The sequence below is a fragment of the Grampus griseus genome (genome assembly GCF_964374135.1).
Source record: "Grampus griseus genome assembly, chromosome: 20".
Classification (NCBI taxonomy): Eukaryota; Metazoa; Chordata; class Mammalia; order Artiodactyla; family Delphinidae; genus Grampus; species Grampus griseus.
The window spans coordinates 46,414,572-46,439,903 of NC_139014.1; the positions used below are offsets into that span (position 1 = coordinate 46,414,572).

General features: G+C 52.8%; 4 protein-coding genes across 11 annotated transcripts; all 4 read right to left on the bottom strand.

Annotated features, from left to right (window-relative positions):
- Positions 1 to 1,522: 1,522 nt before the first annotated feature.
- Positions 1,523 to 3,646, bottom strand: CD68 (CD68 molecule). Its single transcript, XM_082678847.1, has 6 exons — positions 3,489 to 3,646; positions 2,949 to 3,406; positions 2,646 to 2,765; positions 2,440 to 2,512; positions 2,153 to 2,323; positions 1,523 to 1,839 (listed from the first exon to the last, which is right to left on the bottom strand). Exons 1-6 carry the CDS (start codon positions 3,535 to 3,537, stop codon positions 1,706 to 1,708), a joined length of 1,005 nt encoding a protein of 334 aa, XP_082534973.1. The 5' UTR covers positions 3,538 to 3,646; the 3' UTR covers positions 1,523 to 1,705.
- Positions 3,647 to 4,658: 1,012 nt separating this feature from the next.
- Positions 4,659 to 10,975, bottom strand: EIF4A1 (eukaryotic translation initiation factor 4A1; the record flags this gene model as incomplete). 2 transcript variants are annotated; one of them, XM_082679104.1, is made up of 11 exons in its annotated part: positions 4,659 to 5,292; positions 5,411 to 5,490; positions 5,755 to 5,844; positions 5,968 to 6,105; positions 6,188 to 6,331; positions 6,689 to 6,798; positions 7,133 to 7,301; positions 8,287 to 8,426; positions 8,886 to 9,018; positions 9,463 to 9,511; positions 10,800 to 10,975. In XM_082679104.1, the coding sequence occupies 11 exons, from the start codon at positions 10,973 to 10,975 to the stop codon at positions 5,148 to 5,150; spliced, it is 1,374 nt and encodes a 457-aa protein (XP_082535230.1). In that variant the 3' UTR covers positions 4,659 to 5,147. The 2 variants fall into 2 exon arrangements, with proteins under 2 accessions (XP_082535230.1, XP_082535229.1); XM_082679103.1 differs by having other exon boundaries at positions 10,877 to 10,958.
- Positions 10,976 to 11,842: 867 nt separating this feature from the next.
- On the bottom strand, positions 11,843 to 21,087 carry SENP3 (SUMO specific peptidase 3). Its single transcript, XM_082680014.1, has 11 exons — positions 20,810 to 21,087; positions 19,243 to 19,968; positions 16,774 to 17,013; positions 16,565 to 16,676; positions 16,046 to 16,193; positions 15,869 to 15,916; positions 15,378 to 15,455; positions 13,235 to 13,372; positions 12,965 to 13,048; positions 12,798 to 12,848; positions 11,843 to 12,347 (listed from the first exon to the last, which is right to left on the bottom strand). The coding sequence occupies exons 2-11, from the start codon at positions 19,955 to 19,957 to the stop codon at positions 12,237 to 12,239; spliced, it is 1,725 nt and encodes a 574-aa protein (XP_082536140.1). The 5' UTR covers positions 19,958 to 19,968; positions 20,810 to 21,087; the 3' UTR covers positions 11,843 to 12,236.
- Positions 21,088 to 21,476: 389 nt separating this feature from the next.
- TNFSF13 (TNF superfamily member 13) lies at positions 21,477 to 25,117 on the bottom strand. 7 transcript variants are annotated; one of them, XR_014298366.1, is made up of 8 exons: positions 23,918 to 24,774; positions 23,665 to 23,709; positions 23,492 to 23,561; positions 23,291 to 23,338; positions 23,029 to 23,147; positions 22,679 to 22,817; positions 22,171 to 22,414; positions 21,477 to 21,844 (listed from the first exon to the last, which is right to left on the bottom strand). XR_014298366.1 is itself a non-coding variant. In XM_082679712.1 (8 exons), the coding sequence occupies exons 2-8, from the start codon at positions 24,122 to 24,124 to the stop codon at positions 22,305 to 22,307; spliced, it is 738 nt and encodes a 245-aa protein (XP_082535838.1). In that variant the 5' UTR covers positions 24,125 to 24,147; positions 25,026 to 25,117; the 3' UTR covers positions 21,477 to 22,304. The 7 variants fall into 7 exon arrangements, 6 of the variants coding, with proteins under 6 accessions (XP_082535838.1, XP_082535835.1, XP_082535834.1 ...); XM_082679712.1 differs by adding an exon at positions 25,026 to 25,117 and having other exon boundaries at positions 21,477 to 22,414; positions 23,918 to 24,147; XM_082679709.1 differs by lacking the exon at positions 22,171 to 22,414 and having other exon boundaries at positions 23,918 to 24,801.
- Positions 25,118 to 25,332: the final 215 nt, after the last annotated feature.

The window sequence follows — 25,332 nt, forward strand, 5'->3', positions numbered from 1 at the left end:
GTGAGTCTCCAAAATGGCGTTGGGCGGGGGGTTCTGTAGCGTTCTCTTTCCTGGGCTCTCGGCGTCTCCAGAGGACACGGCACCGACGGGGGGGGGCACAGTCTGAGCCAGGCATCCCTCCTTAGGCGCCGAGCCTATGCTTCTTCCTCCTCAGGTTCGCCCAGGCCTTCGCAGATGGGTGCGCCAGCAACTGCTGGGCCGGGACAGTGAAGCAGAGGAGGGGGAGGTGGGGAAGGTGAGCCCAGTTTCGGGGGACTGCAACGCCCTTAACCCCCGTGCGGGCCCAGCCCTGGCCGCCCCTGTGAAACGAGGGCCCTGGGGTTCCCTCTCACCCCACTGGCCCGAGGGCGCCACCTCTAGGCCAAGGCCCGCTCCTCGGCCTCCTGTGACCGCGTGCTGAGCCAGGGCTTGGGCCAGGCGGAGGGGGCCTAGCAGCTAGCCTTGGAAAAGGGCATCTTGGATTACGCGGCGGGAGCGATGCGCTCTGCCCCCCAGTGCCGGGACATCAGCTCTCGGCCATCTCGGTGGAGATGGGCCTGGCCATCAAGCTCTGTTGGCTGGGCGCCTGCTGGGAGTACCACACCCTTTGGGGACTACCACACCCTTTGGGGACTCCCGCACCACAGTCAGAAAGGTCATAACGGGGTGTCGGCGAGGCGGTGGTGTGGTTGTTTGGTCCCTGCCACGTGCTGCCCTCAGAGGGCTGGGCCTGCAGGTCCTGGCGGCTGCTTTCTGTAGCCGTACACGGCTGCTACAACCGGAAGGGTCCCATTCTGGACCCGGGGATGCTCATAGCTGATTGTAGAGGGTCTGGCACTTGTTGGTCGGGGAGGTCCTTTGAAGAATCTGGATTCAGGCTGCCTTGGGGGGTGCCATCCACCACCACTAGGTGCGCCACCACCAGGGACTTCAGGGTTGGCTCCGCGGGTCGCCCAGGCTGGAGGCATGTTGTTCCCAGGAGCATAGAGGGTGATCGTATGTGGAGTTCACAGTACGCATTGCTCCTGTGGTTGATGAAAACCCTTTGCAGGTGAGATAGGAGCATCCCAGGTGCGGGGAGAGTTTAATCCAGGCTGTTCGCTAGGCCTGGGCACACTGGGTAGGGCAGGGCATTTGAAACAGAGCAGGGCAGGGCTGTGACCTTCCCATCCACACTCATTGCTCTTGCTGCCTACTTTGCCTGTAACTGTAATATGAAGGTTGGGAAGAAGGCTGCTGGGATGGGTGGCTCCACTGGATTGGAGGAGAGAGGGAACTGGAGCAGCCAGGGGCCCCAGAAGAAGAGGAGGAAGGGAGGTGAAGCCGATTCGACACGAGCTGTGTCAGGCTTCGAAGGATGAACCCGTGAGGGCATTGGGCCACACAGTGACATTTTCATCCCTCCTCATCAGCTGTTCCTGGCTCCCCAAGACTCAACCATGGAAGGTACAGAAAGGTGTGTGACAAGAAACTCATGGCTTTTAATCCTGGCAGGAAGGACAAGGAAAACCAAGGATAAAGACTTGATCAAGTTTTATTATTCTCCCACTGGAGATGGGGGAGGGGGAATCAGTCATATTTAATAAACAGCTCTCTCATTCCTCCCGATTGCATTATCTCGACTTTTGATCATCAAGACAGGGAAGGAAGATAACTTTGTCTCTGAGTCAGTTGCGTGGTGAGAAATGAGGGCACCTCCTGGTGCCCTGGCTGTTGGGACAAATGCTCAGAGGGGCTGGTAAGTGGGTGGGCGTCTCCGGACGATGCAGAAGGTAACAAGCACCAGGGTGAGGAGGCCGAGTAAGATCAGGCCAATGATGAGAGGCAGCAAGATGGATCGGTCACTGGGGCAAGAGAAACCTGGCGGAAAGATAGGGCAAGTAGGCATCACAACGGTGGTGGTTGGAATAAAGGTGGAAGGAGGGAGAAGGGAATGTGGGATGTTGGGAAGTAGGAGATTGGTGAGGGGCTGGCTCACCTAGAGGACTCAGCAAAAAAAAAAAAAAGGGGAGCCTGGGTAGAGTCTTGTAGAGGAGGGGAGGACAGTTACCCTAGCTCTGACAAGCTTGAGAGGGGGAGGAAATTTGGGGGTGCAGGAAGGGAGATTATAGGCCTGGGGGGGAGGGCTTTCAGTGCAGTGGGAAAATTCTGGGAGGGAAGGAATAGGTCTTACTTGGTCCAAAGGCCCCTGTGGGGGGCAGCTGAGCAGCTTGTAGCTTCAGGGAGAGCAGGTCCAGGTGGAAAGCTGGTGAAAGAATGACGCTTGCGTTTCTGCAACTGAAGCTCTGGCCCAGAGGGGTTTGGAGATCTCGAAGGGATGAATTCTGAACAGAGAATATCCACTCTGAAAGAATAAGGAAGGGTCAGTTCCATAGCCACATCCCCACCATACCCCCAGCCTAGGTCCCTTCAGGAGCCCAGACATCTAGTGCAAGTGATGAGAAAGGGAAGGTTACTCACGTGATGCCTGGGGGAAGGACACGTTGTACTCCACAGTCGCATGGTTCAGGTAGATGGTGCTCTGCAGTGGCTCCTGGGGAGGTGACCAGGAAGACTCAGGGCAGCAGGGGAGAGTGGCATCCAGGTACACAGAGTAAGGAGTGCGGCAAGAAGTTGGTAGGGGTAGGGCACTTGGAGGGTGAGAGTGAGGGATGAGGGTTAAGTACCTGCTTGAATCCAAAGCTGAGCTGTCCATAGGGGAATGAGAGGAGCAAGTGGGGATGATTACTCTCACAGCCCCCTTGGGCCTTGGTTTTGTTGGGGTTCAGAACAGAGATTCCCCAGGCCTGCGGAAGTTAAAAGACGAGAGAGGGTCGCGAGACTACACAGCTGTGCCGTCCAAGGTTCCCTGTTCCCTTTGTCTCCGCCCTGTATTCGTCTGCTTCTTTACTCTTCCTCCTTCCCTTCTGAACCGTAGCAGAAGGCCTCATCCCCTTCCCCTTATGTCCTCTACTGTTGTTCAGCTTTACCTCTCCTCCATCCTGGGTTGGGTACAGAACTCGAATCTGAATCTGGGCTTGGAGCCGGACGCAGGGCTGGGAACCATTAGTCCAAATGTAGTCTCCTATCGCCTCCTTGGAGCCTGGGCTAGGACTTGGAGAGGGTGGAGGTGGTCCTGGGCGGGGGGATCTGGTGGAGGGTCCTGGGCTGGTGGCAGTGCTGTTGCTCGTTGGCTGAACTGTGGCATTTCCGTGACTGGTGGTGGTAGCAGGATGGTGAGTGGCTGAAGACTCGTGGCTGGTGGTGCCCGTGGTGGTAGTTTTATGAGTGGTGGTAGCCGTGTAAGTGGTCGTTCTGTGGCTCTTGGTCGTTCTGTGGCTGGTTGTTCCAGGGCTTGTTGTGCTTTCTGTAGCTGTAGGTGTCACCGTGAAGGATGGCAGCAGAGTGGCCGATTTTTTATGAGGACAGTCATTCCCTGTCCCCTGGGCTTTCAGAGGAAACACTGGTTAGCAACCCAGGGGCAGGCTCCTTCCCAGGGGCCCCCTCCCCTTCGTCCCCTTTCTCCCTACCTGCTAGTAGACCCAGCAAGGCCCCAGAGAAGAGCACAGCCAACCTCATGACAGAACAGCCTCCACCCAGAGTCCAGCTTGGTTCTGTGTCGGTACCAGCTGCCAGCCTGCTCAATCAACCCTATACCCTCTGCCTTCGTTCTTTTGGAAAAAGAGGAAATCAATCTTTGACTTCCTGTAACTGAGGTAACCCAACCCCCAGCCTGACTCAGACACCTCAGCCCCAGCCACCAATCTCTTAGTCATTAAAATTTTGTCATTGAGTTAGATGATTGGCCCTGGTGTCACCGAAGTAGGGGCCGTCAGCAACATATGTCATGTGGATAGTGGGATGGAGTTTTGGGTAAGTGGATCCTTGGGGATTCATTTGTCTGCCTCAGCAAAACATGCCTAGTGGTTGTGACATGTGATTATGGAGCCAGCAGCCCCTCCCTGTCAGAGTTCAATAGGATGTAAAACTTGAACATTTATTTCTACTCCCTTTCCTCTCCGTCTGTTGCTTCCTCTTTTTTTTTTTGCGGTACGTGGGCCTCTCACTGCCGTGGCCTCTCCCGTTGCGGAGCACAGGCTCTGGACGCGCAGGCTCAGCGGCCATGGCTCACGGGCCCAGCCGCTCCGCGGCACGTGGGATCCTCCTGGACCGGGGCACGAACCCGCGAACCCGCGTCCCCTGCATCGGCAACCACTGCGCCACCAGGGAAGCCCCCTTTTTTTTTTTTTAATTTATTTTTGCTGTGTTGGGTCTTCGTTTCTGTGCGAGGGCTTTCTCTAGTTGTGGCAAGCGGGGGCCACTCTTCATTGAGGTGCATGGGCCTCTCATTGTGGAGCATGGGCTCCAGATGCGCACGCTCAGTAATTGTGGCTCACAGGCCTAGTTGCTCCGGGGCATGTGGGATCTTCCCAGACCAGGGCTCGAACCCGTATCCCCTGCATTGGCAGGCAGATTCTCTACAACTGCGCCACCAGGGAAGTCCTGTTGCTTCCTCTTTGCTGAGACACACGAGGTACTTACGATGGTGTTTGCCCAGCCCCTTCCAGAAAGGTCATATTATCCAGTTAACACGACCATTTTCCAGTCAACAACAAAAAAAGCTCAACAGAAGGCAGTAGAGCTGTACCCAGTAGCAGATGGGAGGGAAGGGGAGGTAAGAAATGACAAGCCAAGGCAGGCAGTTTCCAAGTCATTTTATTCAGAATTTTGTCTTTGTTTCCTGAATCAATAAATACTATACAAAACAATGTAAAAATGGCTACCATTTTCTCTCCCCTACTCCCCCCACCTGGGGACAACCCCCTGGGCCACCTAACTCGGGGGTTCTCCCTCCAGATTTGGTCCAGCAAATGAGGTGGACTGAATCATTTTCAGAGGAATTCAGGTGGGGTGGGGAGAGCCTCTGGGGTTTGGAGGTTGACTAGGTTAGGGAACTGGATTAGTGTTTTTGGGAGAAGAGACGGCGCCTACCCCAAAGAAAAGGGTGTCTAAAATGTTCACGGTTCCTTCTTTTGCCTCAAAAAGTGACATTTATTCAAAGAAAAAAAAAAAAGAAAAAAATGACAAGATGTCCATCCCTTGACTCCCTTCCCTCCCCCCTCCTGCTGCTCCTCAGTGCCCCCCAAGGACTGAGCCCTGGCTGGGGCTAGGTAGCAGAACAGCCCATCTCAGATGAGGTCAGCAACATTGAGGGGCATCTCCTCAATGGAGGTGTTGTAGAAGGTCTCAATGTCTCGAAGAGTCCTCTTGTCTTCTTCTGTCACCATGTTAATAGCCACACCCTTACGGCCAAAACGGCCACCTCGACCGATTCTGGAAAACAAGGACACCTTAGAATAAGTGAGGATTAAAGAGTAAATAAGACGCTTCCCTGCAGGGAGGATTGGGCAGGAGGGGGCTGGGCTGGTTAACAGTCCAGATCTGCATTTACCTGTGGATGTAGTTTTCCCTGTTGGTGGGGAGGTCATAGTTGATGACTAAGGAAACCTGCTGCACATCGATGCCTCTGGCCTGTATCCAGAAAAAAGGCAGCTTCAGTGTGTGAATGAGAGGACACCCTAAGTCTATCCAGAAAAAGACTTAAGTATACATGTAGGCAGCCAAAGGAAGGCAAGGAAACAAACATCCCCTCTCCCCAGAAACCAGAGGCGTGCCAGATTTTATTCCAAGTTGCTACTTTCCTGAAGAGGGGCACTAGCAGGCCCCTTGGAAGAGGGAATCACCTTGGATTCTCCCATCTTCCCTCCCCTCTTGTCCAAATGCCCTTCTACTTACCAGCAGGTCAGTGGTAATCAATACTCTGCTAGAGCCAGAGCGGAACTCCCTCATGATAACGTCTCGTTCTTTTTGGTCCATATCTCCGTGCTAGAACAGGAAATAGAACAGTGTAACGGTGTTACAAATAGGTGCATTGGTTCTGAGAGAACTGCCTGTGAGTAGGACCCTGACATGTGACTCTGCTGGTAAAACAAGGTGGAGAAACCTCACCATGGCAGAGACCGTGAAGTCTCGGGCATGCATTTTCTCAGTGAGCCAATCCACCTTCCTTCGGGTGTTGATGAAGATGACTGCCTGGGTGATGGTCAGGGTTTCATACAAGTCACACAGTGTGTCCAGTTTCCACTCCTGGTGGGGTGGGGGGAGGAGATCAGTCAGGGGCTATACCCAACAACTTACCACCAGGCCCGCCTCCTGCACTGGGCCCCACCTCTCGTTCCACATTGATGTAGAATTGGCGGATACCCTCCAGCGTCAACTCTTCTTTCTTGACAAGAATCCTAATTGGGTCCCTCATGAACTTCTTGGTCACCTCAAGCACATCGGAAGGCATTGTAGCTGACAGCAAAACCACCTAATGGAAAAAAAGAGCAGTCTCAGGGTAGGGGATACTCCAGAACTCCATGGTTCCCCTGGCACTTTTGGGTTTTTTACATGTCTGGATATCATCCAAATTTTTTTTTTTTTTTAACTTTTTGGCCACAACACGTGGCATGTAGGATCTTAGTTCCTTGAGCAGGGATCGAATCCATACCCCTTGCATTGGAAGTGCCAGGTCTTAACCCCTGGACTGCCAGGGAAGTCCCTCCTTTGGCACTTGATAATGCTCCATCATCACCCCAAGCACACCACAACCTACACAAAGCAACACACCACAACCTACACAAAGCAACTGTCAGCCATGCGAGCAAGACTCCAATGTCCTCCTCACCTGGGTGTTGCTATTGAGCTTCTGGAATATGTCATAGATCTGGTCCTTGAACCCACGGCTTAACATTTCATCAGCTTCATCCAGTACAAACATCTTGATGTATTTGGGAGCTGCAGAAAGAAAAACACCAACAGGTAGTTACTAGAGAAGTGTGAACTACCCCTAACTTTCCCAATAAAAAAAACAGGGACAGGCGGTCTGCTCTCAGAAGACAAAGACTGATCCTCTGCCTGGGACCCCCTTGCCAGGCCAGACAATAGCCCTGGGAAGTAGAACACTACATGGGCTGAGATGACAGGGAAGCCAGGCTCAGATGACACGCATGGGGTTCATCACAGAGCAACTCTCAGAGGATATCATTGGGAATCAAATTGTGGCCACGTTAAGAAACTGGAAAGGCATGGATAGGAAGTGACGCAGAGAGCTAGAAAATTGTACACTCACACAAGTATCTCCGGTTAAGCATGTCGAACACACGACCTGGGGTACCCACGATGATATGGGGAGCTTCCATCTGCAGCTTCTGCACCTCAGCACGCACATTGGTACCCCCAATGCAGGCATGGCACGAGGCACCCATGTAATCTCCTAAGGCCATAACTACCTTCTGTATCTGAACCAGAAAAACATAAGTGCTTGTATATTAGCTACAACTGCCAGGCACCATTTTAAGTGCTACGTATTTTATTCTTTCCAGCTCTGAGACAAACACTATTAAGCTCACTTCTTTTTTTTTTTTGCGGTACACGGGCCTCTCACTGTTGCGGCCTCTCCTGCCGTGGAGCACAGGCTCCGGACGCGCAGGCTCAGCGGCCATGGTTCACGGGGCCCAGCCACTCCGCGGCATGTGGGATCTTCCCAGACCAGGGCACGAACCCGTGTCCCCTGCATCGGCAGGCGGACTCTCAACCACTGCGCCACCAGGGAAGCCCAGCATGTTCACTCTTAAAGCATGTTCTAAACGTTAAGGGCCCTCGAGTGGAGCTCTACTGTAACTTCTTGCTCACACTGCCTTTGTTCAGAAGTTAGGCACAGAATGACCATGATACCTCCGTAGGACACTGTAAGAATACATTCCCCTAAACTCAGTAATCAACTTATGAGACAAGTGTTTCTCATTTTTTTCCCCTCCAAGACCCAGGAAATAGCCCAACATTTTATGTGCCCCAGCCATGAAACAGCTCTGGCCACCAACCCAGGCATCAAGCTACGATGAAGAAAGGACTAGACATCTGCTTTGCCCCTGACTGATTCAAGAGCACCACCACCAATCAGGTGTCTCTTTGCCCATTGCCAGGGGTTTTTCTTCATAGAACAGCCAAACTTGCCCAGCCAGCCAGGCTCCACCCAGCAGCCTTCCCCGTCTGACTCAGGAAATGGGTGGAGTAAGGGATGCTTACAGTGTTTGGTGAGGAAAAAGCTTACAACTAACCTACTAAGTCTTGAAACATAAAAGTCATCAACTGACTTTATAACATCTCTTTTCCCCATACTTCAGTTCTTCCAAAAGTGGTAGGAGTTGGAGCACAACTTCTGATTTCTGGTTCATGTTAACCACTTACTAAATAAGTCCTTCAGGGGAAGAAAGGTAAACTCACCTGCTGAGCCAACTCTCTAGTGGGTGCCAGGACCAAGGCCTGGGTGGCCTTTAGATCCAATTCAATCTGCTGCAAAATTGATATGGCAAAAGTGGCCGTTTTCCCAGTCCCAGATTGGGCTTGAGCGATCACATCATAACCTAAACACAAATTAGGAGAGAAATTTTATATGGTAGAAAGCATTCTTTAGACTTGTGAGACATTCAACAGCCCTGCTGAATGAGATCAGTAAGCAACCAATAGAGCTTTGTGCCCAGCAATAAGTGCTTCAGAGTCTACATGACAACACAGTATCCAAACAAGAACAGATCTGGACAATCAGGCCAGGTTTCAGCCATTTAGTACTGCACAAAATTGGGCTAGAAATACAGCTGTAAAAAGCCAGCATGATCTGCCTAAAACACTACCTTGTTGAAATTAAACCAGCAATCCATGTTTCCAGGGCATGAACCAGACATGGGCACAAACCAAAAGCCAAGCTGGGATAAACAAGGAGTTACTTTGTCCCTGGCTGATATAAGACAGGCACCACCAACCAGGCGCCACTCTACCCAGGCCAGGGACAGTCCAGAACTTGTTCTGGGGCAGAAGGGTCTTACCCTTGATACAAGGAAGAATGGCTCGCTGCTGGATGGCAGAGGGCTTCTCAAAACCATAGGCGTAGATGCCACGGAGGAGTGACTCCGAAAGGTTCATGTCATCAAAGCTGTCAACAATCTCATTCCAGTTACTCTGTAGAAAACAAATTCAAGTAGGAGAAATAGGGCTGTGCTCTTACATTGGAGTAAACAGGACCTGGTGCCTGCACCAGCTTCAGAGCCCACAACCTCTCTTCTCCCCATGGAAGCCAGATGGTTGATAGTTCTACACGACCTGGGAAACCCCCCTAAGGGGCCAGCCCACTTGTAAACAGTGAACCTAGATGTTGTAGAAAGGAGAACAGAATCTGAGTGACCTGTTTTAAACACACTTTAAAAACTGTAAACAAATTTCTGCAAGGGAGTTAAGGTGTCGTGTCTAACTACCTGGGAGTTTTATGTTACGTAGTACAGCTGAATCCTGGGTTTCAATCACTGGTGTATTCACTAAACCACCACTTCAAAAGCCAAAGAACAATGCTAGTGGCACCGCTTTTGCCAGAGTTAAAGGATAATGGTGGGAGGGGTCCAACCTCACCTCGATGACGCCTTCGGGTTCCATCCCATCGGGGCCATTGTCTCTAGATCTGTCGGTTTAAAAATACAGTATGTAGAAATCCTGACAACCACCCTCTTCCTAGCAGCAAACCAACTTTGCATGATGCCATCAGCCTTCACTCCCTAGTCCAAGCCCCACGTGTTCCCAAAAAAACATAATAGTTACTTTACAACTGAGTCAGGCCCCATCTCGGGAGCGGCTCAAGTCAAGCCGACCCCGACATGATAGAGTAACCTTCCTAGAAGACCCAGAGGCTGGAAGGAACCAATCTGCGCTTAAGGGGCGCGGAGGTGGTGCCTGCCTCCGGGCCCACGTGTCCTGAGCCTGACGCTCCAAGCCCAAACGCGTGCACCTCCCACCGTGGCCCCTGCCCGCCGGAAGTCCCGCCCTCTCCTCCCCAGATGCCAGGGTAGGACATCCCCTTCCCCCCACGTCATGCAGCTCGCGCCCTCCCCCACTCCCTCGAGCCCATCTCCCCCCCTCGCAGTGCCCGGATGTAGGAGGCCGCGGGCGGTGGCGGCCTCGCGCACAATGAGCCCCAGCCGAGCTAGCAAAGGGGGAGATTGCACAACACTTAGAAGCGAAACGGACTGGGGGAGGGGAACACCTCGGGACGCCATGTGCTTGCTCCCTCGACCACTCGGCGGCGTCCCCCCCACCCCGGAACAAACCACATCCCGCCCGCCCCGTCGCGAAATGGCGTCGCCCTCCCATACCTCAGGCCGCTCACCCCCGAAGGAAAATGGACCTGACCATCCGCAGTTTGCCAATTGCCCGGCTTGTGCGGCAAAATGGACCCGCCCGCCCGGCGCCGGGTGGGCTCCTGGTGCCTCACGCGGCCGCTCCTCGGGGTTAGGGTCGGTCCTGGCCGTCAAGAAAACCAGCACACAGAACGGCCGGCTTCTTCTACCCCGACCCACAGCTCCACGCGACTCAGCGACTGGATTTGAGGACGCAGGCACCCCCGCCTTCGGCGAGTGGTACCATCAGAATCCTCCAGAATCCCGATCGCGCGAGCCCTCCGGCAGTGAGGCAACCGGGCCGGCGGCTCCGGGCCACGCACGGTCGCCTCTACCTCTCTTTTCCACGCCAGGTTGCCACCTCGCCGCCCGACTCAACGCCGGGGCTTCGCGCACCTCGTCGGTCGAGCCCTCGTAGCTCACCTCGCGCGCTGAGCCCCGAAACCTGGGCCGTCCTCGGCCTCTACCTAGGCCCTGGCGGCAACGTCGGCCGTGGACCCGCCCCTCACCGCCCCCTCCCACGGGTGCTCCCGGCTTGCTCGCCCCGCAACCCTGGGGGGGCCTAGGGCGGTGGACCTCAGCTTCCCCCGGTGGGGTCCTCGGAAGGGACAGCAGGGTAAGTAGCCACAATCTCTTGCAAATGTCTTTCTTACCGGGAATCCTGACTCGCAGACATGATCCTTAGAAACTAGGGCGGAGTGCCCGCCTATCGACAACTTATAGGGAGCCCAACCCCGCCCCAGCCATCGCATTGGCTTGGTCTCCTCGGCTCCGCCTGCCGCCGCTCAGCAACCCGGCGTGACGTTCATTCGTCGGCGCTCTGGCACGCAGCCACCATTGGATAGCTTGAGTGCCTATCAAGGTGAAGGCCCGCCCCGCGGCCTCATTGGCTAAAGGGCCCGCCTTTCTTGCCGGTACGGAAGTGACATACAGGACTCAGGCCTCGAGGCCTGGCAGCCATCTTGGTGCCCTGCACCCCTACACGTGCGGAGGCGAGAGTGCCCTGGTCATGTGGCCTAGCAGACCCTATCACGCAAGGGGGGCGAGGTTTCAGCCTCCAGGGACTTCCGGGCTCCCGGGACCAGCACTTCCTTCTACCTCTGCTCCAGGTCTCCACTGGACCCACATTTAATTTTGTTCTCTCCTGCAGCAAAGATAAATCGGACACCAACTCCGAATGTACAGGGATAATGGAATCAAGGGCCACCATACCCCCGGGCTGGAGGGAGAAAGGATGAAGGAACCGACGCAACGGGCTTAAGAGCATCTGGGGTTGCTGTCATGAATCTTGGTGGGCTCCCTTAAGTATGCTGTTTTCCCAACTTCAGCACCTCTCAAGCTCCCGTATTTTTGAGGCTTACCTACTCTCCCTCCTTCCAGCCCTGGCTCCCCCTGCTGGGGGATTCTTTTGGTTGAAGACATGGTCTTGGCACTGTCTGAGCCAGGGATGGAAAGCTGGCCCCCCGGGGAAGTCTCAAGACCCATGAAAGGGTAGCTAACAGCATTGACTGGAGGAAAGCCGGAGAGCATATCCACTAGTTTGAGGCCCCTTAAGGAAGACCACCACTATGTATCTCCAAAGGATCCTTTATTGACCAGAGAAGGACCATGGTATTTATATATATATATATATATATAAAAAAAAGTTTGAAGATCTGGCAGGCAGTAATCCCATTGCCCGCCCACCACCCCAGCACAGATTTTGCTGCCCCCCAGCCCTGCACATGGAAGGGAGATGACTGCCCCACCCAGGCCACAAGGCCATACTCCCCTGTAGACAGAAGGAAAAAGGGGATTTTTCCATGGCCAACCCCTGAACATCAGAAATCAACAAATATTCTCTCAAAGAAAAAAAAAATACAGAAATCAATTAAAACATTTAAATATGAAAATCCAAAGGGAATTGGGTGGGAAGAGGCTAGAGACAAAGGGAACTGGAGTTTCTTGGGAAGGAAGGGTCTCCCATGTCCCCCTGCCCATTAATGAATGGGCTTGAGGCCTGGAATACGAGGCTCACACAGTGAGTTTGCAGTGACACAGCTCCTTGTAGATCTGCCGACGAAGTTTGGGCATGTCCTGCTGAGTGAAGCTGAATGGCTGAGACAGGGCCAGGTGCTTGCAATACTGGGTGTTAACAAAGCAGGCCATGAGAACCATCTACTGAGCACCCCCCCCAAATCAGGACCTGTGCTACATATTTTGTATGATACACATCTCACTGGATCTTTCCGAGAACATTCCCATTTCACAAAGGAAGCCAAGGTCCCATAGACTGGGGCTCAAAAGAAGTCTGACTCTAAAGCCAGTGTTCCTATTTGATACATAAAACACCTAGTGTTAACAGAGAAAATACTTTGCGTTAGGGGATCAGGAGGCAGCTATATCAGGCCCAGAGACCAAGGACCACACACCCAGTCCCAATTCGGTATGGCGAAACCAAGAGAGGACAATGAAATCAGGGTTTCTGCATTCTAACACAGAAGCTTACTCCCGCTCCCTAAGTGGCTGTGAGCCAAATGAGAGACAGCTTCCCGCCTCCCTCCCAGCTCTTTAACCCAACTGGTATCTGCTTACCTGCAACACAAAGGCACCGCAGTCACTGTCATTATTCTGCCTGGCCACATTCTAGAGAATAAAAAGAAGGTAAGCCCTTCTAGAGGAGACCCTACATGTATGGCTTCAACTTCTGCCTCCTACCATGCCCCCAAAACCGCCCCCATAACCCTCCTCTAGAAACTGACCATCTTGAAGTAACCTTTCCAGCCCTGGTGGAAATCCAGCCGGTCTTTCTTCACTGCCTCTGCCTGTAGATACTTGGCAATATGCTATGTAGATGGAGAAAAGGAGGAAGTGATGCCCCTACATTTCCCAACTGAACCCAAGTTGTGGTGGTCACAGGCAGCAAGCCCAGGTTGCTCCTCAGAGCCTCCAAACCCACCCTTCTGCCTGAAATGCCTTGCCACTGGATCTCCTCCCCACATTCTGCCCATCTTTCCCGTTCCCTCTCAAACCTTAGGGCAGCGGCGGTTCAGGGTGCGCTGCGAATCAAAATAGGTGATGGTGCGCCGCCTCACGTCAACAGAGATGAGGGACCAATGCACCTCCAGGTGGATGGGGATTAGCAGTAGCTCTTTATTGAAGATGTCCACCTAAGGAAGCAGTGCTGGAGGTCAGGAAAGACAGCACAGGAATCCTGCCTATTGCCAGGAGGGTTCTGAAGGAGAAGCAGGCAAGGAGCCAAGTGGGAGAACTCAATACCCAGCCCCTAGACTGCGAGGCAAGGCTCAGCATCTGGATGTCTGGATTCTTGGGCTTAAGGAGGAAAGCAGGACGGAGGAGGTGGCGCACAACAAACAGAGCCCAGGACAGGGCCAGGTACTTTACACACATTAAAGGCACAAGTGCTTAGTAGCTAAGAACCCAGGCTCAGGATCCTGGAGCCAGACTCTCAGGGTTCAAACCCAGCTCTTCCATTTATTAGCGTATGACCACAGGCAAGCTACTTAATAACTCTCTGTACCTCAGTTCCCTTTTCTGTAAGAGGGTGAAAATAACAGTACCTACCCTCACCTGTTTGTTATACAGATTAATTAATATCCATGATACACTAAGAACAACGCATGGCACCTAATAGATGCTCAATCAGTTAACACTCACAACAATCCTCTGAGAAAGATCGCATCAGGAAACTGTGGCTTGGAAAAGTAATGTCACTTGCTCAAGGTCACAGAAGTAAGAAATGGCAGAGGTGGGATTTAAACACCGGCATATAGAAAGCCAAGTTCTTTCCACTGCATGTCACCCTGCCTCTACCAGAAGAAGGCCTGCCAGGTCCCTGCGGGTGTAAGCTCTTGAACCTGGAGACAGGAATTAAGAAATGCTGGAGTCAACGGCCCTAACTCACTATAGATATTTCCTGGCCTTTGAATCAGACGGCAGGTAAACTAACTGGACAGGGGAAAAGAACTCCCCCCCCCACCGCCAAGTTGGCTCCCCTTCCCCTTCATTATTTTACCCAGGAACTTAGGCCAAAAACCTAAGCATCATCCCTTGAATCTTATCTTTTATTCATTTCTCATGTCCAATCCATCAGAAAGTCCTATTGGTTCTACTGGCAAAATTTATCCTAGATAAAACTACTTCTATTTCTACCTTTACCACTCTGGTCCAAGTTTCTCATCTGGACTTCTCAGCTACTCCATTTAGCCTGCCTGCTTCCACTCTTGCCTCTTTCAATCTATCATTGAAACAGGAGTTTAAAACATGAGGCACTTCCCACCCTGCTTAAAACTCTTCAATGGCTTCTCAGAACACAAAGAATAAGATCTACCCTCACTTCGGGACTTCCCTGGTGGCGCAGTGGTTAAGAATCCACCTGCCAATGCAGGAAACGCGGGTTTGATCCCTGGTCCAGGAAGATCCCACATGCCGCGGAGCAACTAAGCCTGTGCGCCACAACTACTGAAGCCCGCGCACCTAGAGCCCGTGCTCTGCAACAAGAGAAGCCACTGCAATGAGAAGCCCGCGCAGTGCAATGAAGAGCAGCCCCCACTCGCCACAACTAGAGAAAGCCCGTGCACAGCAACAAAGACCCAATGCAGCCCAAAATAAATAAATTTATTTATTAAAAAAAAAAAATCTACCCTCCATGCCTCACGTTATCTACTCTCTGACCAAATTTTCTATCGTTTTCCCTTTGCTCACTCTGCTCCAACCACACAGGCCCTCTGACCCTCAAACGTTTTCTCACTTTGTGTCCCATGTACTTGCTGTCCCCTTTGCTTAGAACACCCTTGCCCCAGATCTGCACAGGGTTAGCTCCTTGTCATTCAAGTCTCAGCTAACAGAGGCCTTCCCAGACCACCCAATCTAAAGTACCCACCCCCATGTTACCACATTACTGTTTTAATTTGCTCATAGCACTTACCACTAGCTGAAATTTAACTTGCATATTTACTCTCACCCCATAAAGGCAAGAAGTTTTATTTATTTAATACTGTATCCTTAGTGCCCAGAACAGCACCTGGCACACAGAAGACATTTAATAAATACTTGAAAGTTTGAATGAACAGGATTGAGGAAAGGGCTCACAGGAAACAGAACTCTTCTTTAGAGGCAAGGTGTTACACAAGTAGATGTGAATTCATAACTCACGTTTTTGGTCCACCTTTTCACCCCATCATAACCCTTGGTACGGAGTTTATCATAGAAGAAACTGTTGAAGAAATGCACCTGTGCCAATGATACAAAAGAACTGGATGGAATTAAAAGACCTCAGGCCCTCCTGCTAAGTGTCCTCTCCCCAGCCCACTCCATTTCATTATGGCTCTGAGGACTGGTTTCAACAAACTCTAGTCCAACTCACCGAGGGTAAAAACAAACTATTTTTAACCTCATCTTATAGCTTCCCACCCCAATCTGTGGGGTTAGCCATAGGGGAAAAACACTACAGACTGGAGGAAAGGACTAAAATTGTTAAGTTCAGGACCAAGATTACAGATTTGAATTGAACAAATTACCTTCTACTGCCTCTCCCCAGAGAGAAAGACCCTCTTTATGTAAAATGGAAGAGATGAAAGGGACTGAAAAAGCTGCTTAAAACTGCGGGAGTTCTTCCAGGGACTGAAATATCTGGTTAGGCCTACCTTTTCAGGGACCGTGTCCATGACGAGGTCTCCATACATGTTCATCACCTGGGGAGAAGATGGAAGGCCACTTGCCATGGAGGGTGTGGCATGGGTACAGGGCTCCCCCATGCAGAGGGCCCCAGACACCCTGCTCCCTGAATCCCCTCTTGGGCCTGTTTTTGCACGCCTCCTTACCTGGTCATTGAGCCAGTTCTGTCCATATAAGGTCCCCAGGTCGTCCATGGTCAGCACATGCCGCTTATAGGCAACTCGGAAGCCCCTCACCATGGCATTGCCTGGCATCCGCTGGTATGACTGGATCAGCTGCAGCACCAGGCCCTTCCTGGGTAGGCCAAGGGTGGAGTCACACAAGAGACGAGGGGGCTAGGGCACACAGAAGTACCTTCTACTGCCTAGAATAAGAATCTAAAACTAACCTTTTTTTTTTTTTTTCTTTTTTTCAGTCATGGGTCCTTTTGAGGACTTGCTAAAGGCTTACTCCCCAGTAAGAGGCACATGAATACTTAGGTACACGTGGTATTTCAGGGTCCCACGTAAAGCCCCTCCCGGTTGGCTCACAGGGGCTTGGCACCTTGCCTGCAGATTCCTCCCCTCAGTTCTAGCTCCCTCCTCCTCCCCGAAAAGGCAGCAGCTTTCTCACCCCATCTCCCCGGTCCCAGCCCTCTTCCAAAGAGCATCTCTTTCATGCCTCACCTGGAAGGTGTAGAGAACTCCTGCTGGAAAATGTCCTCCAGTTTCTCTACTACCTCATCAGTGCTGAGGGGGATGAGGCTGCCATAAGTTTGAAGGAATTCATCCAAGATGCCTGAGTGGAGGAGGGAGAGAGGAGTGAGGTAAGGCCTCCACACTCTGATCTAGGAGTCAGCTGTGGGAAAGAGACTAGATCCTCTAGGGTTCCTTACTCTGCACACAGGTGACATGCTCCTCCCGCAGGGGGCTGTGCTGGCCAGCTTTCTCCCCAGGCCGCTCAGCCTCTTCTGCAGTGCCCAAATCTGAGCCCTGAAAAAGCTCCTGGGCCACATGGTCCCCGATGCTGCACACATTGCTGATGAGGATGCTGGCATCAGGGGGTGCCAGACTTCGCTCCCCTTCTGGCCCAGGTGGTCCCCCAAAGCCGTTGGGCAGAGTACAAGAGAGGAGGCCTGCAGGGCAGGGGAAACAGAATGGAGGCAAGAAACTGGCTCAGATCAAAGGCCAATGGGAAGATTAAATGATGCACACAAATTATAAGACCACAAAAAGGATGAATTGGAACAAAATCTACCAATAGAAACTCTAAAGGATGAAAACCCTAAAGCACGAGATAATTATGTCCAAGAAGTTATAAAAGACAGAGAGGAAAAGTTACTACAGGCATATCTCAGAGATATTGCGGATTCACTTCCAGACCACTACAATAAAGCGAATAATGTAATAAAGCGAGTCACACAAACTTTTTGGTTTCCCGGTGCATGTAAAACTTATGCTTACTATAATCTATTAAGTGTGCAACAGCAGTATGTCTAAAAAAAAAAGTACGTACCTTAATTTAAAAATACTTTGTTACACATGAGAAGATGCTCAACATCACTATCAGAGAAATGAAAATCAAAACGACAATGAGGTATCACCTCACACCAGTCAGAATGTCCACCATCAAAAAGTCTACAAACAATAAATGCTGGAGATGGAGAAAAGGGAACCCTCCTACACTGCTGGTGGGAATGTAAATTGGTACAACCACTATGAAGAACAGTATGGAGGTTCCTTAACTAAAAACAGAACTACCATATGACCCAGCAATCCCACACCTGGGCATATAACCAGAGAAAACCATAATCCAAAAAGATACATGCACCCCAATGTTCCTGGCAGCACTATTTACAATAGCCAAGACATGGAAGCGACCTAAACGTCCATCAACAGAGGAATGGGTAAAGAAAATGTGGTATATATACACAATGGAATATTACTCAGCCTTAAAAAAGAATGAAATAATGCCATTTGCAGCAACATGGATGGACCTAAAGATTATCATACGAAGTAAAGTAGGTCAGACAGAGAAAGACAAGTATCTATATCACTCATATGTGGAACCTAATTAAAAAAAAACATAAAATGAACTTACTTACAAAACAGAAACAGACTTACAGATATCAAAAACAAACTTTATGGTTACCAAAGGGGAAACGGTGTGGGGGGAGGGATAAATCAGGAGCTTGGGATGAACATACACACACTATTATACATAATATAGATAACCAACATGGATATACTATACAGCACAGGGAACTCTACTCAATATTCTGGGATAACCTATATGAGAAAAGAATCTAAAAAAAGAATGAATATATGTATATGTATAACTGAATCACTTTGCTGTACCCCTGAAACTAATACAACATTGTAAATCAATTATATGCCAATAAAATAAAAATATTAAAAAAAAACACTGCTAAAAAATACTAATTATCATCTGAGCCTTCAGTGAGTTGTAATCTTTTCATGGGTGGAGGCTTTGAAATATTGCGAGAATTATCAAAACGTGATACAAGCATGAATTGAGCAAATACTGTTGGAAAAATGGCGCTGACAAACTTGCTCTATTCGATGTTGCCGCAAACCTTCAATTTGTAAAAATGCAATGTCTTTGCACTGCAATAAAGCGAAGCGCAATAAAATGAGGTACGCCTGTACTCATAAACAGGCGGAAAGCAGGAAACACTAGGAATTCAGAGAGATGTAAATTTCAGAAATATTTCTCACCACTATTATGCTTAGCACCTAGCATAGTACCTGGCATACAACAAAGGCTCGATAAATACCCAAATAATTAATAAAGAAATAGAAAGCCTGCTGCAACTCAGACCCGGCACAACCAAAATAAATAAACAAACATTTTAAAAAAATAGATAAATAAATAAATAAAAAGAAAGCCTGAAGTTGTTTAGTGGGGTTCTCCGAAAGAGAAATACTCTGAGTGAGAATGTCACACACAACTGTCCAGGTGATGTACTCCACTACTCAGAGAGATCCCATCCCACCACTATAAGAACGGCACTCTCTAGAAATGTACACGCAGGGGCACTTATCCTGAGAGGCCACATGAAGTGGGACTTCAAGCAGACATGACTGACTTCACTAAACCACGACTCCCTTTCTCATCTATGCACAGGACACCTACTATGGATCCTGTATCCCGGCCTTGACTCTCTTCCCAGACTTAGTTCCTACTCAAAACGGGGCTGAAGACATTTCACTGCTGTTCTGGACCCTCCCTCTCTCTGCCCTCCTACTTTCCTTAGACCCCAGTTCTCACCACAGCAAGAGGCTCCTGGTCTCCCAGGATCTTAGCTCTCCCCATGCCCTCCTCTGCCCCATTCCCACCTTACCCGAGTCAGGATCCAGAGGAGACTTTGGAGTCCACCTTAATCCATCTTCCTCCATGGGGGGCCCAGAGGGCACTGGTGGAGACCCTCTCACCCCATCCTCAGCCATGAGAGCACCTAGCAGACCCAGCCGGGGGGGAGGTGGTCCCCGGGGGGAGTCAAAACGACAGCAGGGGGATGGCACCTGTGGTGTCACACCCCCTTCCTGGGGTGAAAGATGGTTCTTGGGGTGTGCAAGGCTCCGCCGCCGGCCCCGGTGGCGCCCCCAAAGCTTCCAGTGGAATGTCAGCGAGGTGCTTTTTGAGTAGAGCAGCATCCGGAAGGCTCTCATAGCTCTGCGACGGCGCTGTGAACACGTTTTCCGATGAGCAGGGCGGGGAGGGCGAGGCCGCTGGGAGGCTCCCAGCTGACCCCATCTGGGGGGCAGCCTCCAAGCTGCCACTTCCTCTTCCTCATCTTCATCCTCGTCGTCCTCTTCTTCTTCCTCCTCTTCACTAGCTGAGGCATCAAAAGAGGGCCGAGGGACAGGAAGGCGTCTGGTTGGCACTGTGGTCCCTGACCCAGGATCTGGCCCAAACCCTCCACCTGATTTGAGTCGGGGTTTGGGGGGTGGGGGCCAACGAAGACGCTCCCGCCTGGGACTTGAATAAGCTGGGGCTATGCCGGGTCCAGGAGGCTCAGGCCCCCAAGACCCGGTCCCTTGTATAGTCTCTTTCATCTTCCAGTAACCTGTAAAACAAAGGTTAGAGCGTCAGAATCCAAACATCCTACACCCCGGATTCTGCCTCTCTTCCTCAGCACACCTCTTCTGCAATCAAATGCAAATAAACTAAGGAAAAGAGAAAAAAACTTCAAAACTCCTAACTTCATATCTTCCTAGTTAATATGGTCCACAAGGTGCCCTTCAGAGTCTGTGCCATCATCTCTCTCCTGCCCAGATAGAGGCAAGGAAGAATGGCTAAGCGGCAGGCCTCGAGGCTCTTATTTCTCAGATCCCCAGATCAAACCTAGTATTTTCAGGTTCCACTTCTCTATTTTAGTACCACCAGGAATGTCCTAGTTGAGAGCCTAATAACGGAGAAGGCTCAGTACGGGAATCCTGACATGGTACAGAGACACCTGAGGAGAACACAATTTCCGCAGGAAAACCGTGATCTAGAGTGGGAAGAGAGGTCTCCATCACCGTGGAATGAGTGGGGTGTGTGGGCATGCTCAGGTAGTCTCAGGAAGGAACCATACCAGGTCCATGGTTCAGGTGGTAAAATCTAATAGAAAGGGAATGATTTTAGAGGAAACTGAAACAGAACCGAAGCGACGCTTAGGCAGCGAATCGAGGCGCGCTGGGACTGAACTGAGCCGAGCTAGGTTGGCCCAGCCCCCTCTCCTGCTCCGTCCCGGGGACCAGAATGCGTCCCAGCACCGGTAGGATCCTACGGGCTCGGGCGGCTCGGCGCGCAAGGGCCTTAAAAAGCCCCTTCGAGGGCCTCCTGGGCCCCGGTTAGGTAGGAATGGGGTCCAGGAATGGGAGAGGCCGTGGCAGAGCTGGGGGGAGGGGAGGGGGCGTCCTCACCGGGAGCGGGGAAGCCGGGCGGACAGGCCCGAGGGCGGGCGTCTCCGGCCTCAGGCTTCCCGGCTCATCTCTCCGGCGACGGCGGCTGCCCCGCCACTCCTGCTGTCTTCAGGCGTAGCCGTCTCAATTCAGGATTCCAACGCTTCTGGGCCGCGCGCCGCCCCGCCGAGCCGCCCCGCCGCGGCCGCCTCTCGCTCTCCTTCAGCTTCCACCTCCACCACCTCCCCCTCCTCCTCCTCCTCCTCCTTCCCCTCCCGCGAGCCCCAGGCCCACCGGCGGTGGTGGCGCACAATTAGTACGTCACAGCCGGCGAACAGCGCCGCCGCGGCCACCACGCGCCTAGTCCCGCCTGCGCGAGAGCTCAGACGCCACGGGACCGTCCCGCCCATGACCCCCACGCCTGCGCACACCCGCTTAACCCGAGCCGTGCGGGGCGGTGCCTCCACGCGCTCTTTTGCGCCTGCGTGTCCCGTGCCGCTCTCCCGCCCTTCGCCCCCGCGCTGCGTAGCCCTGCGTTCCACGCGCCGCCGGGCTTGAGCTGAGGACCCTGACGCCTCGGTTCAGTGAGACGTCTCGGTCCAGTGAGGCGCTTCGGGGGAGGGCCGGGAGGGCCGGGAGATCCTGGTACGGGGACGGAGCTGAGGCACAGCAGCATGGGAAATGGATCCGAGGTTCCATTTATTCTCTTTTATTTTTTAACTTTAGGCAGGGCTTGCGCAGAAAGGAGAGATCAGAGGAGTGATACAGGATCAGGAGTAGGGCGTACGATTTATCCGAGGCTCCCCGGCTCTCCTCCCAGTCCAGAGAGGCTTAGAGTGGCCTGCCGGCGCCAGGGCAGTGGAGAGCGTGAAAGGCAAAAGTTGGCACCCGAAGAGTAATGATGTGGCTGCAAGGGCACCGTCGTCGTTGGGCACCTTCTGCAGACGGGCGCATAATAATTACACCTCTGGAGTCAGTGATGGAAACTGGGCCCCAATAGATGGAGAGAGGAGAGTGAAGATGAGGCTTCTTGTGGAGTGGAGAGGCAGAGGATACCTAGAGAGAGGTGTGGGGTAAAGAACCAGGAGTTTTCCTGAGTGGCGGAAGGAGTCGTGGCCATCTGCCAACAGGCAGGATCATTGTCTCAGATTGCCGCTAGATGGTGGTGCTGTTCTGGAAGCATTCCAGTGGGACCCAGAGCAAGTCTAGACAATGCCGGGCATTTCCCACCCCCGCCCAACTCCCTCAAGAATTTGGGGCTGGATGGAGACTAAGAGCAGGATATTCTACTACCTCTTTAATATCCATGAATTCAAAGTCCTGGGGGTGGGGGTGGGGGTGGGGGGGAGAAGGGAGAAAGGGAGAGTCATGAGCTGTCAAACCTGGGATTCCAGTCAAACCCAGAAGAGGCCTCTGTTCCTGACTGTTCCCTGTCTTTTGTCTAGTCAGCTCTTGGCTGTCTCCAAAATGAACCCACCCTGGTCTTCCAAGCTCAGAACCACCTTTTACAACACAATCACAGTTTCACAAGCCCCAGGAAGGTTCCATGTGGAGAGAGGCTAAGTTTCGCCCTTGCCCGGGGGATTATGACACTCAGGGTATCCCCCTGGTGTAAATGGAAGACACCTGAGAAAAGGGAGAAAAGAGATGCTCAGTGAAGCACGGCCATAAAGATCCTCTGATGTTTCACCCTCCCTTCTCCAGCTCAACCTTGTTTCTGCCTCCTGTAAGGACCAAGGTGTTCTGTCCTTCACTCCTCAGCTCTGCCTCTACACCCACGCTTCTTCCAACCCCCTGCTGTAGCCCCCCACCACCAGTGCCCCCAGGTCAGAGATCCCCTGCTCTCCTCGCATCCAGCCTCAACTGCTCACCCACCTCTCAGGCTCTCACCTGCGCTGTAACAGCTATTGTAGGCCCAGTCGGGGTTGGAGGGCATGCTTCGTATACATCGGAATAGAGTCTCCTGCCTTCCCTGGCCCTCCCGGGATACCACCTGACCCATGGTGAAAGTCACATCATGAAACAAGACCTGGCAGGGAAGGGAGGAGATGAAGAAAACGGGATAGTGTGGCTCAGGTCTGGGCGGCCTCAGGAGCCCTGACAAGGGAGCTGAGGAATGAAGAAGTGCTCTCTAAGTTGGGTATCCATAGGGGTTGGGAACCCTCCGTGCTGGGGCGTAAGGCTTTGGGAGAACAGGCCTCCAGGCCCTCAGGGGAGGCTCAGGGGGTGTTTGGGGTTACCTGGCTGTACAGCAGATAGATTCCAGCATCCCAGACTCGAATGACATATCCTTGGGCCTCCAGGCCTCTCCCACGCCAGAGAGCCGGTTGCCACATCACCTCTGTCACATCCGAGTCCTCTGGAGGCAAGGAGTGTGGCAGTCAGGGTTTCTGTGCACACTCAGACACTTTCTGCTCTAAGCTTCTCTTGGGCCCAGGTGCCAGCCCCACAGTTCCTAGATTTCGCCTCTCCTCAAAAGCTATTATTGAAAATAGTGCTCACCCTTGGAGGTGATGTTAACGGGAACAAGATGAAGGACTGAGCGCTTCTCTGGGGAGAGAAGGAGGAAATCTCAGCAGCGCCCGCCTACCCCCGTTGCCCTGTTGTCAGCCCTCCACCCTCACCCCTGGCTCAGGGTCTCAGTCTCCAAATCCCGGTGCTGCTTGATCACCTCCCACCCCTGCTGCACCCCGGGGGCCTCACTCTTCTGTTTTACTGCTCTCCTTCTCCGGGATCTCTCCCCATTCTCCAGGGCTTCCACGCCATCAGAGCTCTGCTCATGGAAAGAGGGTCAGGGTTAGGCTGAGATGCAAGGGTCCCAGAAAGCCTTTCCCCCAGGCCTCCCCCGCCCCGGGAATGCCTCACATCTCCTGCACCTTTCCCCAGCAACCTGAGTCTTGGTGCTGGCTGTCCTCCAGGATCTGTTAGGTACGAGAAGCATTAATCTTTAACAATTTCCTTTCCTGAAATGGTTGCTCCCTTGACCTCCAAACCTGGGACCCTCTCTTGCACCCACTGAAAACTTTGCAGACCAGGCGGCTGGAACCAAGAGGCCTGGAGACCACCCTGCCACCCATCCTTCTCTCCCAGACACCCTTCTCCCCCAGACACCCTTCTCCCCTCACTCACCTGCTCCCGGGGGCTCAGCCACCGATACCCTTCCCCCTTCTCGGAGGGCCCTCCGGTCCTCTGCAGCCGGCTCACCTCTCTCCTTAAGGTCTGCAGCTCTGTTTGTTGGGTCAGCAGAACCATGGCACAAGCCACAGCCCCCAGAGCCGCCCCCCAACTCAACCAGAGGGCAACTGAGAGTGCCGGCTCTCGGACTGGGCCCCCCATGTCTCCCGGGGGCCCTTTGGGGGCTAGTAAAGAAGGAGATGAGGTCGGCATGAGCTGGGGACCCTGCCAACAGCTGTAGCCTCAGGAGTGGGGTAGCAAGGAGGTGACGGGGAGGGTCGGCGTGCAGGCAGTGGTGCAGAAGGGAAGAAGGGCGTTACGCAAGGGAGAAATAAAAAGGAACTTGAGAATAAAAAGGAGGGAGGCAGAAAGCAAGCTCGGGGCACTGTTGGTGCTCCTGGCACCCCGCTGCGGGGCCAGTGTTGTCCTGAGACCCCTCACCCTCCTCCAGCCTCAGGAGAATTTGTTGTCAGTCTCTCTAAGAAGGACAGGGCTGCCAGTGACACCCAGGAGGAGCGGCCAGAGCACAGGAACCCCAGGGCGGCCCCAGAAGTGGGGGAGGGAAGGTTGGCTGGCTATGGGGCATGGTGCCAGAAGCCGGGATGGAGGGACGAGCTGGGCAGCATTGAGGGTCGAGGGGTGAGAGTGGAAGACCCTCTGGCCCGGGCACAGGCGAGATCTCTGGGGCAGTTTGCTGAGAGAGACCAAAGGTGGGAAAGAAGGGGAGGGCGTCAGTGGGGAGGAGAACCAGGGTCGCGGAAGCAAGAAACTGGCTGAGTTCTGGGGTTAAGGCCAGGCCGGGTGTGTTGGAATAAGGCCTGCACTACTCCCTGTGTGCTGAACTTGGCAGGCAGGACTTCCTGTTTCCCAAGAAAAGCTCTTACATAAGGCTCTGGACAAAGAGAGAAAGAGACAGCCCAAGCCCCTGCCACTGTAGGATTCCTCCCTGGCCCCGAGGACGCAGGTGTCCGTGTTCCCGGGCCCTGGCGTCCCGCTTCCTGCCCCTGAGCCCCCATGCTGGGCCTGCTCCCACCCCGCGTCCCAGCCAGGGCTGTGCCAGCACCTGCTGAAGTCTCCGAAGCTGCCAGGAGGAAGGGCTGCTGTTCCTCCCAGCCCAGGGATTCCCCGCAGGAGGAAGCCCGCCTCCTATAGGTAAATGAGGCCGCTTCTGCTGGACCTTGGGCAGAGGATTGATTTTTTTTCCTGGCAGTTTGCCTTTCGACTCTCTGCTCATGCTTCGGCGTTAGAGGCATGTAGGTCCCCACTCCCAAGCCTGGACATTGCCCTGGAATTCCGGGCGTCCTGCCCCCCACTCCCCAATTCCCAGACCCCCTTCGCATGGCCCTCAGCTACCCCGAGGATGTCCCCTA